The 13,586-nt window shown below is 38.9% G+C and overlaps 1 protein-coding gene across 1 annotated transcript in view; it reads right to left on the bottom strand.

The window, feature by feature from the left end:
* Positions 1-13,586, bottom strand: part of HDAC9 (histone deacetylase 9) — a 493,669-nt gene that overhangs the window by 174,899 nt on the left and 305,184 nt on the right. The window contains exons 18-21 of the mRNA XM_019508553.1: positions 10,654-10,709; positions 10,317-10,404; positions 6,016-6,135; positions 5,606-5,703 (exon numbers count right to left, since the gene is read on the bottom strand). Of these exons, the coding sequence (XP_019364098.1) occupies positions 5,606-5,703; positions 6,016-6,135; positions 10,317-10,404; positions 10,654-10,709 (362 nt within the window). The remainder of the gene's footprint in view (positions 1-5,605; positions 5,704-6,015; positions 6,136-10,316; positions 10,405-10,653; positions 10,710-13,586) is intronic.

The raw sequence follows: 13,586 nt of genomic DNA, 5'->3' as shown, positions 1-13,586 counted from the left end.
ATTGGGGGTTGGCTGCAGTCAAGGCTGGGCATTTTGACTGGGGTGGGCCAATGCTCCTGCAGGAACTTAAACTCAGAGTTTCCTGGCTAGAGGGTCTTCCCCTTCATTCAGGATCAGACCAATCACCATATTTTGTGTCAGGAAGGAATTCTACCCCATGATCAGTTTGGTACAAACAAGCGGTTTTTGCCTTCCCTTGTAGCAGGTTGCATGGCCCACCTTCCTTGTATCTTTCAAGAGTATTTTAATAACCCTTGCAGTAGCAAGATATTGGTCACAGTTGTCCCTCTGCTTTACTTGTGGCAGGTTAGAGTGGTATGCCCTGCAGTTGTGTCAGGGTTGACTGTGTAGAGATTAGACAATGGATTTGTATAAGATAGTTTGGCTAGTGATGATGCTGCCTCTCTCTGGTGGTGGTCTGAACTAAATGACCTCTGAAGGCCCCTTCCAGCCCTACTTTGCTATGATTGTATGATTTAAAGTTTTGTTTGCATTGGAAAAAATGTGATCTGAGTACAATCTACACAAGCATTTGTTTTCTGAATGTAAATGAGCATCCATAAAGTAGGAACAAAGACTGATATTTGCATAACATGAAATTGAAATGGTAGCTAAAGGCCAGAATGATTTTTTTAAATATTTCTCAAAATATTCCCATGACAGCCACTCATTAAGCACTCTTATAGCAACTACTCTCCATTAGGCTTCTAACCTGTAACTACACATACTTCATTTTAATTTATTCTGTGAATGCTAGTAAGATATTTTCTAGACTGCTTTAGAGGAAAGAGATTGAGATTTAACTGTTGTTTCACATAAACAAAGGTTATTTTAATTGGATCCACCCAGTAATGCAATAGGTATAAGAACTGATACTGTGTTATGTGTATGAGTGTGTTTATAGGAACAGACATTGAGATCAGGGCCAGATTAACCTTTTAGTGGGCCCTAGGCAAACAAATGTGCATGCCCCTATTTTTTTCATTCAATAATTATAATGTGTAAAATAAGCACAACTGGGCTCCTTCTTCATTTAGGGCCCCAGACATGTGCCTTGTTTGCTTATGCATTAATTCAGCCCTGCTTCAGATAAAATATTACATACTTAACACTATAAGTGTTATTCAAGGTCCAACGCCTATCTATGAACAAAAAATCCTATGGAAGAAAAACAACTGGGCTCTGGTTTTTTTGGGATATGATCATTTAGGAGATCTCTATTTTAAAATTCAGTGGATAATCAAAAAACAATAATGGACTATGTAATGTCATCATTTTCACCATTTAAAAAAAAATTCCAGGATAATTCTAGAAGGAGAGCTTTGCCAACTGGAAACGAGAGTTATATGTACTTCCTGAGAAGTTTTAGGTGACTTTAATACAAATATCTCATTTTCTAAACTCTTGTAAATTTAGGGGTTCAGCTAAGCAACCAAAAAGCATGAAGGCCACATTCCTCTGCAAACAAATGTCTATCCCCATTACTTCAGTTATGTTCTTGGGGCACAGACAGTGACTTGCAATTTGTACAACAACTCTGATGTATATGACAAGGAGCATAATACTCCTTCTCTTTTTTAGCATCATCAGAAAGCATCTTAGAATCACAGGAACAGAGCAGAAAGGGACCTCCGGGGTCATGTGATCATATCCTGTGCACATTTGCAAGATTTGCACTTCTTACACCACCCAGAGAGATGCCTATATAACCACTTCTTGAAAACCCGCAAGAAAAAAGATGCCATAACTTGACTACATAGGTTGTTCCATTGCTTTTACAGTTAGGTTAGGGCAGTGGTGCTCATCCTTTTTTCCTGCTGGGTCAGATAGCCAGTGCCTGGTCTGACCTGACATGGGCCAGGTGGTATTTCTGACTATGGGCCAGATGGTGGCACCCAGGACCGGCACAAGTCACCATCAGACCACGTGGAGAGGAGAGTGGGGACAGTCCAGCCTAAGCCCAGCCTGGCAGTGGGAGATGGGAGCTTCACCAAGCCCCACAGGGAGGGGGAAGAAGGGGGCCTGGTCCCCAGGAAAAGGGGATGTGTCTCAGCCTCAGCCTGGCTCCACAGGGGAAGGGGAAATGGGCACGGCCCAGCTTCACAAGGGTGAAGTGCGTGTGGCCTGGCCCCAATCCAGCTCTACAGAGAGAAGGGGACATGGCCTGGCTCCCACTGCACATGGGGCTTGAGGTTTGGGAATTTGGCATGGGACACCATATAACGGCCATCACTCCCCCACTGCCAAATTTCCAGAGCTGTGGGAAGCCCCGTGGGGCCAGATGCGATGGCTCCACAGGTTGCATTTGGTCCACAGCCCAGAAGTTCAGTACTCCTTGGTTAGGGTTTCTTTTGGTGGGAGAGGGTAGGGGTTGAGATTTCATCTAAATCTGCTTTGCTACATCCTCTGCCGGTCATTCAGGCCCCTAACTTATTTTCCTTTCTGCACAGCAATCCACCTAAGGTCAAGTAGTAAATCTCTCCCTCAGGTGCATTTTCCAGGATTGTTGTGGCCGAACTGGGAACTTTGGTTAATTCATGCATTACATACAGGATAACAGCATGAAAGGATCCATATACTTTGCTTGTTAAACATACTTCTCCTTGCTTTGGCTAGATACAGATAATCAAAAAGTCTAAGGCAGAATCAATTTAAGTGACTTGGTTTTCTGTAACCAGTATAATTTAGATCAGTAGTAAACAGAACACGCGTTCACCCGGTGGGGGTGCAAATCTTAAACTGGGTTTCATCATGTTTAAACCAGACTATATGTGCTGAACTTCTGTCCTGTTACAGGTATAAACCAGTTTTGTGTGCCAAACTTCTGTTCTGGTACACTTATAGACTGGTTTCTGATCACTTATACCAGTAAAAATGTAATGTCTATACCTGGCCTTTGTATCTCATGAGACTTACTACAGCCACCATCTTTCTTATCACACAGTCTGCATAGTAAGACAAGATGAATTCATGCTTTAAAAATTAAAACGGAGTCCTTATTAAAAGACCTTCTTAGTGAGATGTTGCAATTGCACCTAGCACTCAGGCTAGGTGGACTCTATGAAGCAACTTTCAAAATCTCCCCTACTTCCATCTGTGCTCCTTCCTCCAAACTGCAAGGTGATTGCTCCTTTGGCAACTATGCTAAGCCATCATCATAATGAGTAATAATGGCATTCCTGTTTGCAGTGAAGTTAAAAACAGCTTAGGCAAATAAAAAGAATTAACCCCTCACTTTTAAAGGATTCTCTTCAAGGAGAATTTGAGATAGTGGTGTAGTAGCAGCATTTCATTTACAAAAACATTTTAGCACAGTGCTGAGCCTAGATGAACAGGATTTGGACATTATTGTGGGATTTAAAGGCAATATTGCTAGAATGGCGATATTAAATTTTGACCTAACAACACCATCTTTGTGTGCAGACCCAACCATAATATTCAATTCCTAAGTCTTCTCCTTTAAAAAAAAACAGAGTTGTGCATCAGCTATAGGGTTGCAAACATGTTGGGATTTTTTATTATTTAATAAACCATATCATATTTTATTAATTGAAATTGTCTTTGTTAATGTAGTATTAAAGAAAAGTAGTGGTTTGCCAGTTATGGAGAGTGAAGTCCTCTGTTTAATTGTAGGACAGGCAGAGTAGAGACAGCAGTAATCTAAACTTCTCCAAACTATTCATGGAAGTGCCTTATATTTGACTTGAAGGGGAAAGATTCAGAGGTGAATAATTAACTCCCTTTTTTGCCATGCTAATTATGGAATTGGCACATGCCAAGGGTATCAAAGATATGGCCCACAAGCCGGATACAGCTGGTAGAGCCCCATCATCCACCCCCCTGTGATGCTCATGAGTCTCAGAGTTGACCCACAGGCAGCATGCAGCATGCTGTAAACCAGCCTTGCATTCAGGACCTGGGACTTGTGCACCATTGTGGCACCCACTCCAGGACTCAGCCATACAGGGCACCCACCATGGCTGGTCCAGGACTGCACTCCAAACAGTGCCAGTTAAGGGCCCATACCATATGCCATGGGTCCTGGAACAGCTTGCAGTTGGAGCTGGCACCATGTGTGGCACTATCTCAGACTAGCCCTGCAGGGGCAATGCAGCTGGCATAGGTACTGTGTGAGCTGGATCTTGCTTGGGGGTGAGGTAGCAGGGTTCCACAGGACTCCTTTTTAGCCCTGCACCACATATCATACCCACAAGATCAAATAAATTTGGCACCCCCAGTCTATGAAATGCTGACTTCTGTCCTCTACAATGAAACCATCAATTCTTATTTAAGCCATCAGATGGTAACAATTTCAATCACTATCAGTGTAGCCTGGACCTGAATCAAGAACTTAGAGGTGAGTTCTCTGAGGCATCAAATCCCCTTGTTTTATAACATTTTCAGCAAAGAATAAGGCTGACCTTGGCAATGGATAAATGAAACTTTTATGTGAGGCAAAATTTGAAGCCTACCACCATGATAGTCACTAGCTGGTTATTTGTTTAGACAGATTTAAGTATAGGCAAATGGTGTAAATAAAATTTAAATTCATTTCACAGAAACAGGAAGAGGCTGTGCTATTTTAGTCTCTATGTTTGAGGTTTAGCCTTTCAGTTCAGGTGTGCCGTGTATTGGATACCGTGCATATAGTTTCATAGACCACCCAAGAATACCGAAGAAAAAAAGTTTTCTGGCATATCTGCTAGATAATGCAAGTTTAAAGTTGTATACTATACATACAGAATTTCCAAGTCTTAATAGTAGTCAGAGGCTCAGGTTATTGGTCTTGCTGCCTTTTTAAATGTCAGCCTTTACAAACTGAAGCCTGATACTTTTTTCAAAACACATACAGTTTGCCCACTCTTTCAGGTACTTGTTCTGTTTTACCGTAAAAGGAAGTGATATACGAAATAAAAAATGATTACACGACAAGGGAATGTTTTAAGTAGGCTTTGTCTTCACTAACCCCATGGAAATAGTATATCAAAGGCTAATGCTTATGGCTGAATGGATGAGCCTTCATTTAGCATGAGATAAACAGAAGAATATATTGATGTGGTTTCATATTGCTCTTACAATGATGTTTCATAATTATTCATTTTAAAACAAATGCCATATTAATTTCAATAAGCAGAAGATTCTGTTCTTAGCCAAATTCATCAACTTTGGTGGAAGTTTTACCACTGTTTGCCAGAGTGCAGGATTTGCTTATATTACATTTGGCTTTGCATTTTCTGTGCTTATATATATTTACGGGGAAGCTAGCACCGAGTATTTTTCTCATGCCTCATATAACTGTTACATTTAATTTTAATTGTTATAGAACAGGCTCATTTACTGACATTATATGAATATGATGTTTATTAGTGACTGGTTAAATTATTAAATGCATTTTTCTTGTCTACTTTGAGTGAGTGTCCAGAAAAATTAAATTGTCTATTTACTAATCCTACACAATCTCTAAGGATCAGAAATTTTACAGAGAGACTAAGCTAGCTCCATAATGGGCCATTTTAATATGTTTCAGGATTACTGTAGCTGTTACTCTTGTAAGCTTTCATTCCACTGCCAATTTTGGCACTTTTAGAAGGAAACAAATACCAACCTGAATGCTGTAAGGTATTCTACATCTCCCATGGGGGGATCCAAGCCACCTGTCCAAGCAATATTTATATTATACCCTTCACCAAGGCCACTTCCAACCTGAAAAGAGGGGGGAGAAGTGCCAAAATGAGCAGGGAAGAGGGAAAGGAGAGGAAAAAAATACAAAAACATACAAAAGTGTGCTTTTGAAACAAACATCAAACAACATGTCAAATCAGCCCAGCCTTGTTTGACAAGGACTGTTCTGGGTTATGCACTTGTTCTCTACTGGTCCCCTGGTCTCAGTGGACAATTTGGTAATCTGGTGTAATTTAAAGCACCAGTGAAGGATGAGAAAATTAGGGGTAATCATGCAATGCAATTACCTGAAAGATACAAATAAAAATGGGGCTCTAAAGAAATAAACCTAACCTCATTTGGGGCTCCACTGCCGGGAAAGAAGTTGCCTTCATCATAGCGATGGAGGGAAACATACAGGATGCTGGGGTCAGCATAAAAAGCCTGCTGTGTACCGTTGCCATGGTGAACATCCTAAAGGGGAAAGAAAACAGATGACAAATGCAATAATGTCCAGCCCAGTACGTAGAGATCACCTCTGCTTTCTTTTGCCCCTTCTCAATCTCTCTCTTGCTCTCTCTCGTTCTCTCTTTCCCACTCTCTCTCACTCTCCTTTTGTCTCTCCCTTTCCCCCCTCCCTTCACCACCCCTATACTTCCTGAACTTTCAGGCAAATTACTCTTTAATGCACTCATTTTTTAAACTGGCTTCTAAAAATCAGGAAACCACAGCGAGCGTGCCCTGGAGACTCCAGATGAGCAGTCATTGAGAAATCCCAGTCCTTTTGTACAATTAGATATTTATACACCGGCTCTTTGTACTCCTAGCCTCAGTGATGGAATCTAGCATCCTGTTTTATGGAGGAATTTTATGACTTATTAACTGCCAACAGTTCATAACCCCTCAGGCTTAATTAACTAGCCTCATTGGCCTCTGAAGAAAGACTAATGTTTAAACTACAAACTAGTATTTTGCAGAAGGATCTATAGTTTACAGAGCTTTTTTTTGCAATTCTTGACAGAACACTAAACATTAGTGTATTCATTGATTTGCCAAGTTCCACTATTGAGGTCAAAGGCTTTGCGACCAGCTGAGAAAATTGGCTTTCTTGAAACATTCAGTTCAGTTAGCAGTCCCTCAGCAGTTAGATCCACATCAAAAGAGATGCCAGATGCAGAAAGGACTTCATACTTCATTTCTGCAAAATCATGACGGCAACAGTTGAAGACATAGGAGTATGATCTCATTAGCTATTAAATCATCTGGCAGAAAAAAGCATAGGATGGTGCCTTTCAGATCAGAGGAATGACCTTATCTAATCTGCATATTTCAAACATTATGTACATGCTTGCACAAGGGCGTAAATAAGCCCTATATCATTAATGAAAAGATTTATAATGATTGTTTTAAAACTTTTGAATGCCTTTTTTTCTTTTTTTACAATTGTCTCATTGTACTACATTGGTAGATACATATGGGATTTTATAAGTGAAAAGGGAAAACCCAGGTGCACTGTAGTAGAAGAAAACTGAAGGCCTTTTTGTAAACTTCCACACTTAAGTTTATAAGAGACCAAAATATTTCAGGTCCTCAAAAATAAAGATTCTGCTTCTTTACTTCATCCAAATAAAAATATATATTCAAAGGTATTCATAGAGAAGACTGAAAACATTTTTTAAAGTGTTTTGCTTTGCCTTAATTTATATTACAAATAAGGGTATGTGGGTCTCGGCTGAAATTCATTCCTCAATTAATGATTTTATTCAAAAAGCGTGAACAAAATTGCCATCTTTTTATGTATTTCTGCTGTCACTATATCGTGGCAGCAGAGAAAATAAATCCCATAAAGGACTTTATTCCTTGTTCTTAGGTTGGTTGTTATTGTTTGTGTGGGGTTTATATGCTCAGAAGTACATAATGGATTAATTTAAAGGGAATTTGAGATTTTTATCTGATACCTGAGAGTCAATATCTCAGAAATAATTTTCTATTTTAAGTTTTTATTTTGTTAATGACTGCTTCAGAATAGACCAATAATTCCTTTGTCAAAGGTACTTGTGTGTTGAAGACAAAATCTTGTACTATTCATTGGTTATGTTTTGTGTCTGGAATGGATTCAGATGTTACTGTCCTCAGTTGAAAGATACCTTTTATTTAGCAATTATCATTCTATAAAAAAACCTGATATTTATTTACAGGGAGCAATGAAAGAAAGAAGACAGATAAGAAGGTGCTTTTACTTTGTTTAGATGTAAACAGGAAAGGGAAAAAATAAGAAATTGAAAAGTTAAGATTGTATACAATGCATTTCCAAACTATAATGTGTGCCTTACCTACCAAAATAGTCAAATCCTCTGTATTACAGGTATTTGAAAATAAGTTAAGATTCTAAAGGAAGTTTGCACAATTCAGTGGGTCTGACTGATTACTGTTTTTTTGTCTTTACATGTATACACTTACTGGCATCAATCAATCAGGGTCCTGCTGTGTTAGGCAGTAAGAACATATAGTCCTAAAGGTCTAAGACTTACAAGTCTAAAGTCTAATCTTATAAGTCTTAAGTCTATAATTCTATACTGCCTTTCAGTTGAGACTTTTAAAGACAAATTCTCCGTTCTCTGAATGAAAATTAAAGAACTTATAGTGAAATGATTAAGTAGTCTTGGATAGCAATTTAGCCATATTTTTATATTTTTGTTTTTATTTATTTATTCCATTTATAAAAAGGTCTTATTTCCGTGTGTGTGTGTGTGTGTGTGTGTGTATCCATATATTATTGATCATGATCAAACCAGAGACCAGACAGACTGCTTTTGAGATTAAGTAATCTATTCCATTTTTCCAGAGCCGGATTATCCGTTTAGTGGGCCCTAGGCAAACAAACTCATGGGCCCCTACTTAATACTGTATATTTATATTACTTTTTTTACTCAATAATTATGTCAAACAAGCACAACTGGGCCCCTTCTTCACTTAAGACCCTCAACATGTGTCTAATTTGCCTGTGTGTTAATCCTGCCCTGAATCTTTCTACTTTTCTGTCCATGCTAGCTGAGTAATGGTGGCTAGCATCACGCTGGGGAAAAGCCAGAGTGGAGTTGAACATTACTGGTGGGGTCTCCACCCACCCCACCTATTCCCTTTGTGTATCACCTTGGGACAGGAAACAGCATGCTCATATTTTTTTATTTAACACCACACCTTGGCATTCAAAATTCAAGGTGGGTTTCTTAGTAGTGATTGGTCAAATCAATCCCATATCTCTCTGAATGACTGTAACATTTATTGCCCTATTTCCAATACAAGAAGCTGAATAATGCAAATTTCAAAAAGACCTGCCATTAGCTTATAAATTTAAGATTAGCTTTGGGCCAGCAATCATACTAGCAATCTCTATCAACTGCAAGATACTGGCCAGCAAATGGGCACAAAAAGGCAGTGGAAGTGAACTTACTGGCAAATCCTGATGGGCTTCTGCAGAAAATTGTTTGTACAGTTCTTTCTGTCCTCTCTCTGAACCATATCGGGGTGGGTAACTTTTGATATATATTTGAAAACTATTCTAAAAATATCAGTATTACTTTGCACGTATTTTAGCAGTTTGCAATTTCTGTCTCCCACGGTCTCCTCTTTTTCTTTAACTACTGGTATGCATGTTTCACTAAACAAAAGTGCTAGATGGTAAGGCCATGACTTCACAATAATATTTAATTATAAGTGCAGATATGAACAAGATTTAGACTATTAAACCGTGCACTTCAAAAAACCTTTAACATATTTTGTCTTTAAATCTTTTATCACCTGCAAAAATTAATTAAGTGCAGATGTAACAGGTTAGGTTTTGATGCCAGGGTTCATTTCCTGTCTATGCTTTGTCAGACAACCTATTACACCTCCTCATGAACTGTAGGGAAAACAAAAATGGTGCTCATAAATCAACATTCAGTTTTCCTTGGGCAGTGTATTGGGCTGATCCTTTAAGTACCATAGTTCCAATTCATTATTCATGAAAATAATATAGACAACATGCCAAATGTCATCTGCATTTAAATAAACCATTTGTTAAGCCTATTATAACACTGTTGTGTAAAATGCCTTCTATTAAAATAGAAAACTAATCCAATTAAGCTGATTTAAAATTTTTCAGCTTTCCTTCAGGGAATCATTCAAAGCTAACGTACAAGATTTTGAAACTTCTTAGAGAAAATGATCTGTTGATTTGTTTTAATAATACCAAAGTTACACAACAAGCAGAATTATTGCTAGCTGGGGAAGTGGCCAATTTAGTTACCAAAGCAACAGCATTCTTTAAGGCACATCTGACTATTTAAAGTCTGAATTCTGTAGGGAAAAGTAAACTTGTGTTCTGTTGGGTTATTTTAATGGTGGAAGTATCAATTCATTTAAGGACCATAAAAGTTGCCCTGATCTGTGCCTTCTTCTCATTAAATTGCAGTTAACACCATTAAAGTGAAACATAGATGTTTATGGTTTCAGTACTGCCATCCTGGCTTTAATGAGTTCCCAAAATCAGAGGAAAAGCACACCTTTATTACTTGTAAGTATTAAAGGCAGGAAAGCCTGACATGTAAATACAAATTCATTGTCTTTCATCTAGATGCACTGAAAGTGTGATGCTTGCCAAGAATACATACCAGATCTACAATCAATATCTTGCCTATATTTAGCTTGTCTCTCAAGTATTTGGCAGTAATTGCAACTGAATTAAAAAAGCAGAACCCCCTGTGGAATAGAGAAGAACAGAAATAAGAAAGCAAATCAGTCAGGAAAACAGTTATAAATAATGTTCAGGGCATTTTTTCAAAAAGAAAATGCTATATGATCTCTGAGGCCATAAATCTGCTTCTGGGAGTACCTCAAAAACCTTTTCAGTCATCTGCTAACAATTAGAATTCTTCAGAGACATGCACAGTGCAGGTGATTGCCAGTAACCTTAGTGCTCCAAGATGGGCAATATTCCCTGGTACTTACATGGCTGTTGATTCTTCAGCATGATGGCCTGGGGGCCTTACAACAGCAAAGCCATTCTGTAAGAACAAGATAGGTTTTCAATTATCAGATTAAAAAAAAAAAAACTCCAAAAGCTCGTCTCTCTGTGTAACACAGAGCAGCAGGCAAACAGGATTGGAATCTATTAGAGGCTCTTGAGCACATTTTTCTGCCCCCATTACCCTTTCATAGAATTAGCAGAAACAATATATGTGATCACAGCTGCATATGTATCATGACTTAAAGAGAAGCAAAGAGACAGGTTCTAATATGTCCAGGATAAGCACAAGCCATATACCATGTAGACAGCAAATATGCACAAAAGCTGGTGTTCTGAAAATATATTTCTTCAGTACACTTAGGTCCAGGTTCACACTTCCGTAAATGAGGAGAAATAGAAAATCTCTGTATGAAGCAGAAATCAGCAGTAGTGACTGATAATCAAAGATTTCCTCAGCCTACATATTCATTGCAATGTATTGCCTAAAATAAAACAACCCCCCCCCCCCCAAAACAAACAAAAACTCAAGCATAAGGTAAATGGAAGATCTCTGAATCCAGACAAGACAGCAGCTGTTCAAAAATGCAGGATAGGTAAGTTATGAAAATAGTGTGTTATCATAAGGAACTTGCAGCTAATCAGAATCTAAATCAAATTTAACCCCATTACATCACTGTGAATCAGGAGTAACTCTGTAACTACAGAGTTAATTTTGGTTTTCACAGATGTGATGGTACAGAATTGGACTCTTGAATATCCAGCTATATTGTTGCCAGCCAGGCGATGGGCATAAAATTTTAAAAGAGGGGGGTACACCCATTGTGTAGAAATCACAATGGGTGCACCTATACATGCCTTTTAATGTGCATTATCCCATCTTAATGAGCATTAAAGCATCACAAAAACACTGTGCACTTTTACTAATGCATATTAAAATAGGCTAATGTAATAGGTCTTTTTCTAGTACCTCAAAATGGAGGTACTAAATATAACGCACATTAGCAAAAGCCCATTAATGAATGGGTAGACATGCCCAGTCCTAATCAATACATAATTCTGCTCACCAAACCTGTATTTTAACTTGCCAACTGAAGTGCTTTAACTTGCTTACATAAAATGTAGCAAATAGATTCTATGAAAAAGCTGTAGACTAAATTTAAGAGGGGTTGAAATTTAAGAGGGGCACTTTGTTAATAAATTAGTCTAGTTAGAAATAACTAATCTATTTCAAATCCAACGCTGCAGTCTTCATCAAGGCAAAAAAATCATGCACAGTCAACGAGTCTTGTCCTGCAGCCACAGGCAGAGAGACACTCAAGAGGTTATGCTGCCTCTCCTAAATGTAGGTGAGTGGTGGGGAGGAGGGAAATGGTAACTGTGTGAAATGTTCTAGAGAGAGTGACAGGAGAGAGTTTTCTATGAGGAGAGGTGGACTAGAGGTCCCCAGTAGAAAACTAGCTATGACTGAAGGAAGGTTGACTCCAGAGGATTTTCATCAGAAGTTTATGAGGGCTAGGTGGTAGTCTGAAAGTATCGCAAGGGTTTTTGTCATATTTGTTTTACCATATTCTGTTATCAAAACATTTGATCACTATTTCTATCCATGTTATAAACCCTTTTCTTTTTCCTGTTATTTGACTGAAGTGCCTGTGGTAAATGGTGATTTTGGGACAAATTAATAATGTGGATATACTCATTTGGTGGAGTGGGGGACTAGGAAGCTTACACAAATCTCTAGGAGCCCCTTAACACTCCAGGGTTTTGTCACAAGTCTGACTTTCCTCTCTCAAACACAGGTGTAAAATATGACTCATGTCAGTGGGGTTGCATTCGCCCATTTTCTTCAACAAGAGTGCCATTGAACATATAAATAGCATTTGCTTTTACTGGGCATGTCTATACATGCAATAAACACACACAAATAAACTCCGGAGCTTATTGCCCTGGAGTTATTTGCTCCTCAGTGCATGTTCAAACCATGCATCCAGGAGCAAATAACTCCAGAGTATATTGCTTCAGAGTTTGTGTGCAGTACATTGAGCCTAGTCAGAGCAGACTCAGCTGGCAGCAGCCCAGGGCTGTTCCGATCAGGCTTACTGTGCTGCAGAGGAGATGGCTGGGGCATGAGCATGCTTTAGTGTGGGGCTAGCTGGCAGGCCGCTCCCACACTGAAGCACCCTTATGCCCCAGCCAGCTGGGCAGTATCTGTACATGCACTCCTGCACACAAAAAAGTATTTATAAGTACTAGCCTGCTCCAGAGTTTATTAGTTTCATGCACCTTAATAAGGATACGTATGTAGATGTGGAGATATTTACTGTGGGGCTAATTGGGCGGGTCTGCAGTGCACGTCTTGTGCAGATACACCCATTGAAAACGAAATTAAGAGCCAAGTAATCCTACTGTGCTAGCTAATATAATCTACTACCAACGATAATCCAAGTAGCCAACTACAAAGTTTTATACAGCCTAGGCTATTGTATCATCAGTCAAAGGCAGCCCAAAGGAAGCAACAAAGGAATGAGTAATTCCACTGATCCCAATGTCAAGAATGCAGGGAGCTTGGCAATGTCTTCATATAAAAATATAGCAAAAAGAAGCACACAGTGTAAATACAGACCAATGCTTAGGTAGTAGAAATTGCCAGCATATTAGATTTACCAACAATGAAAGCCAAAACTCCAAGCAATCGTAAAGCCACACTGTGATACATACCTCTTTTGCCAAAGCTTACCATGCCTGGTTATTTTCTCAAAGGCCTAACTCTGAGAGTCAGATCTTTAAAAAGTTTCTCAGTACTTTCATGGTACTGAGAAAAACTTCAAATGAAAATAAAAAGAACTCCAATTTTACTGTATTAAAAACTGCATTATTTTAAATTCAGTCTCTTGTTTTTCGGGGGGGGGGGGGGGGG

The sequence above is a fragment of the Gavialis gangeticus genome, unplaced genomic scaffold (genome assembly GCF_001723915.1).
Source record: "Gavialis gangeticus isolate Ggan-Ray unplaced genomic scaffold, GavGan_comp1, whole genome shotgun sequence".
Classification (NCBI taxonomy): Eukaryota; Metazoa; Chordata; order Crocodylia; family Gavialidae; genus Gavialis; species Gavialis gangeticus.
This window is presented reverse-complemented; position numbering and strand designations above follow the sequence as displayed.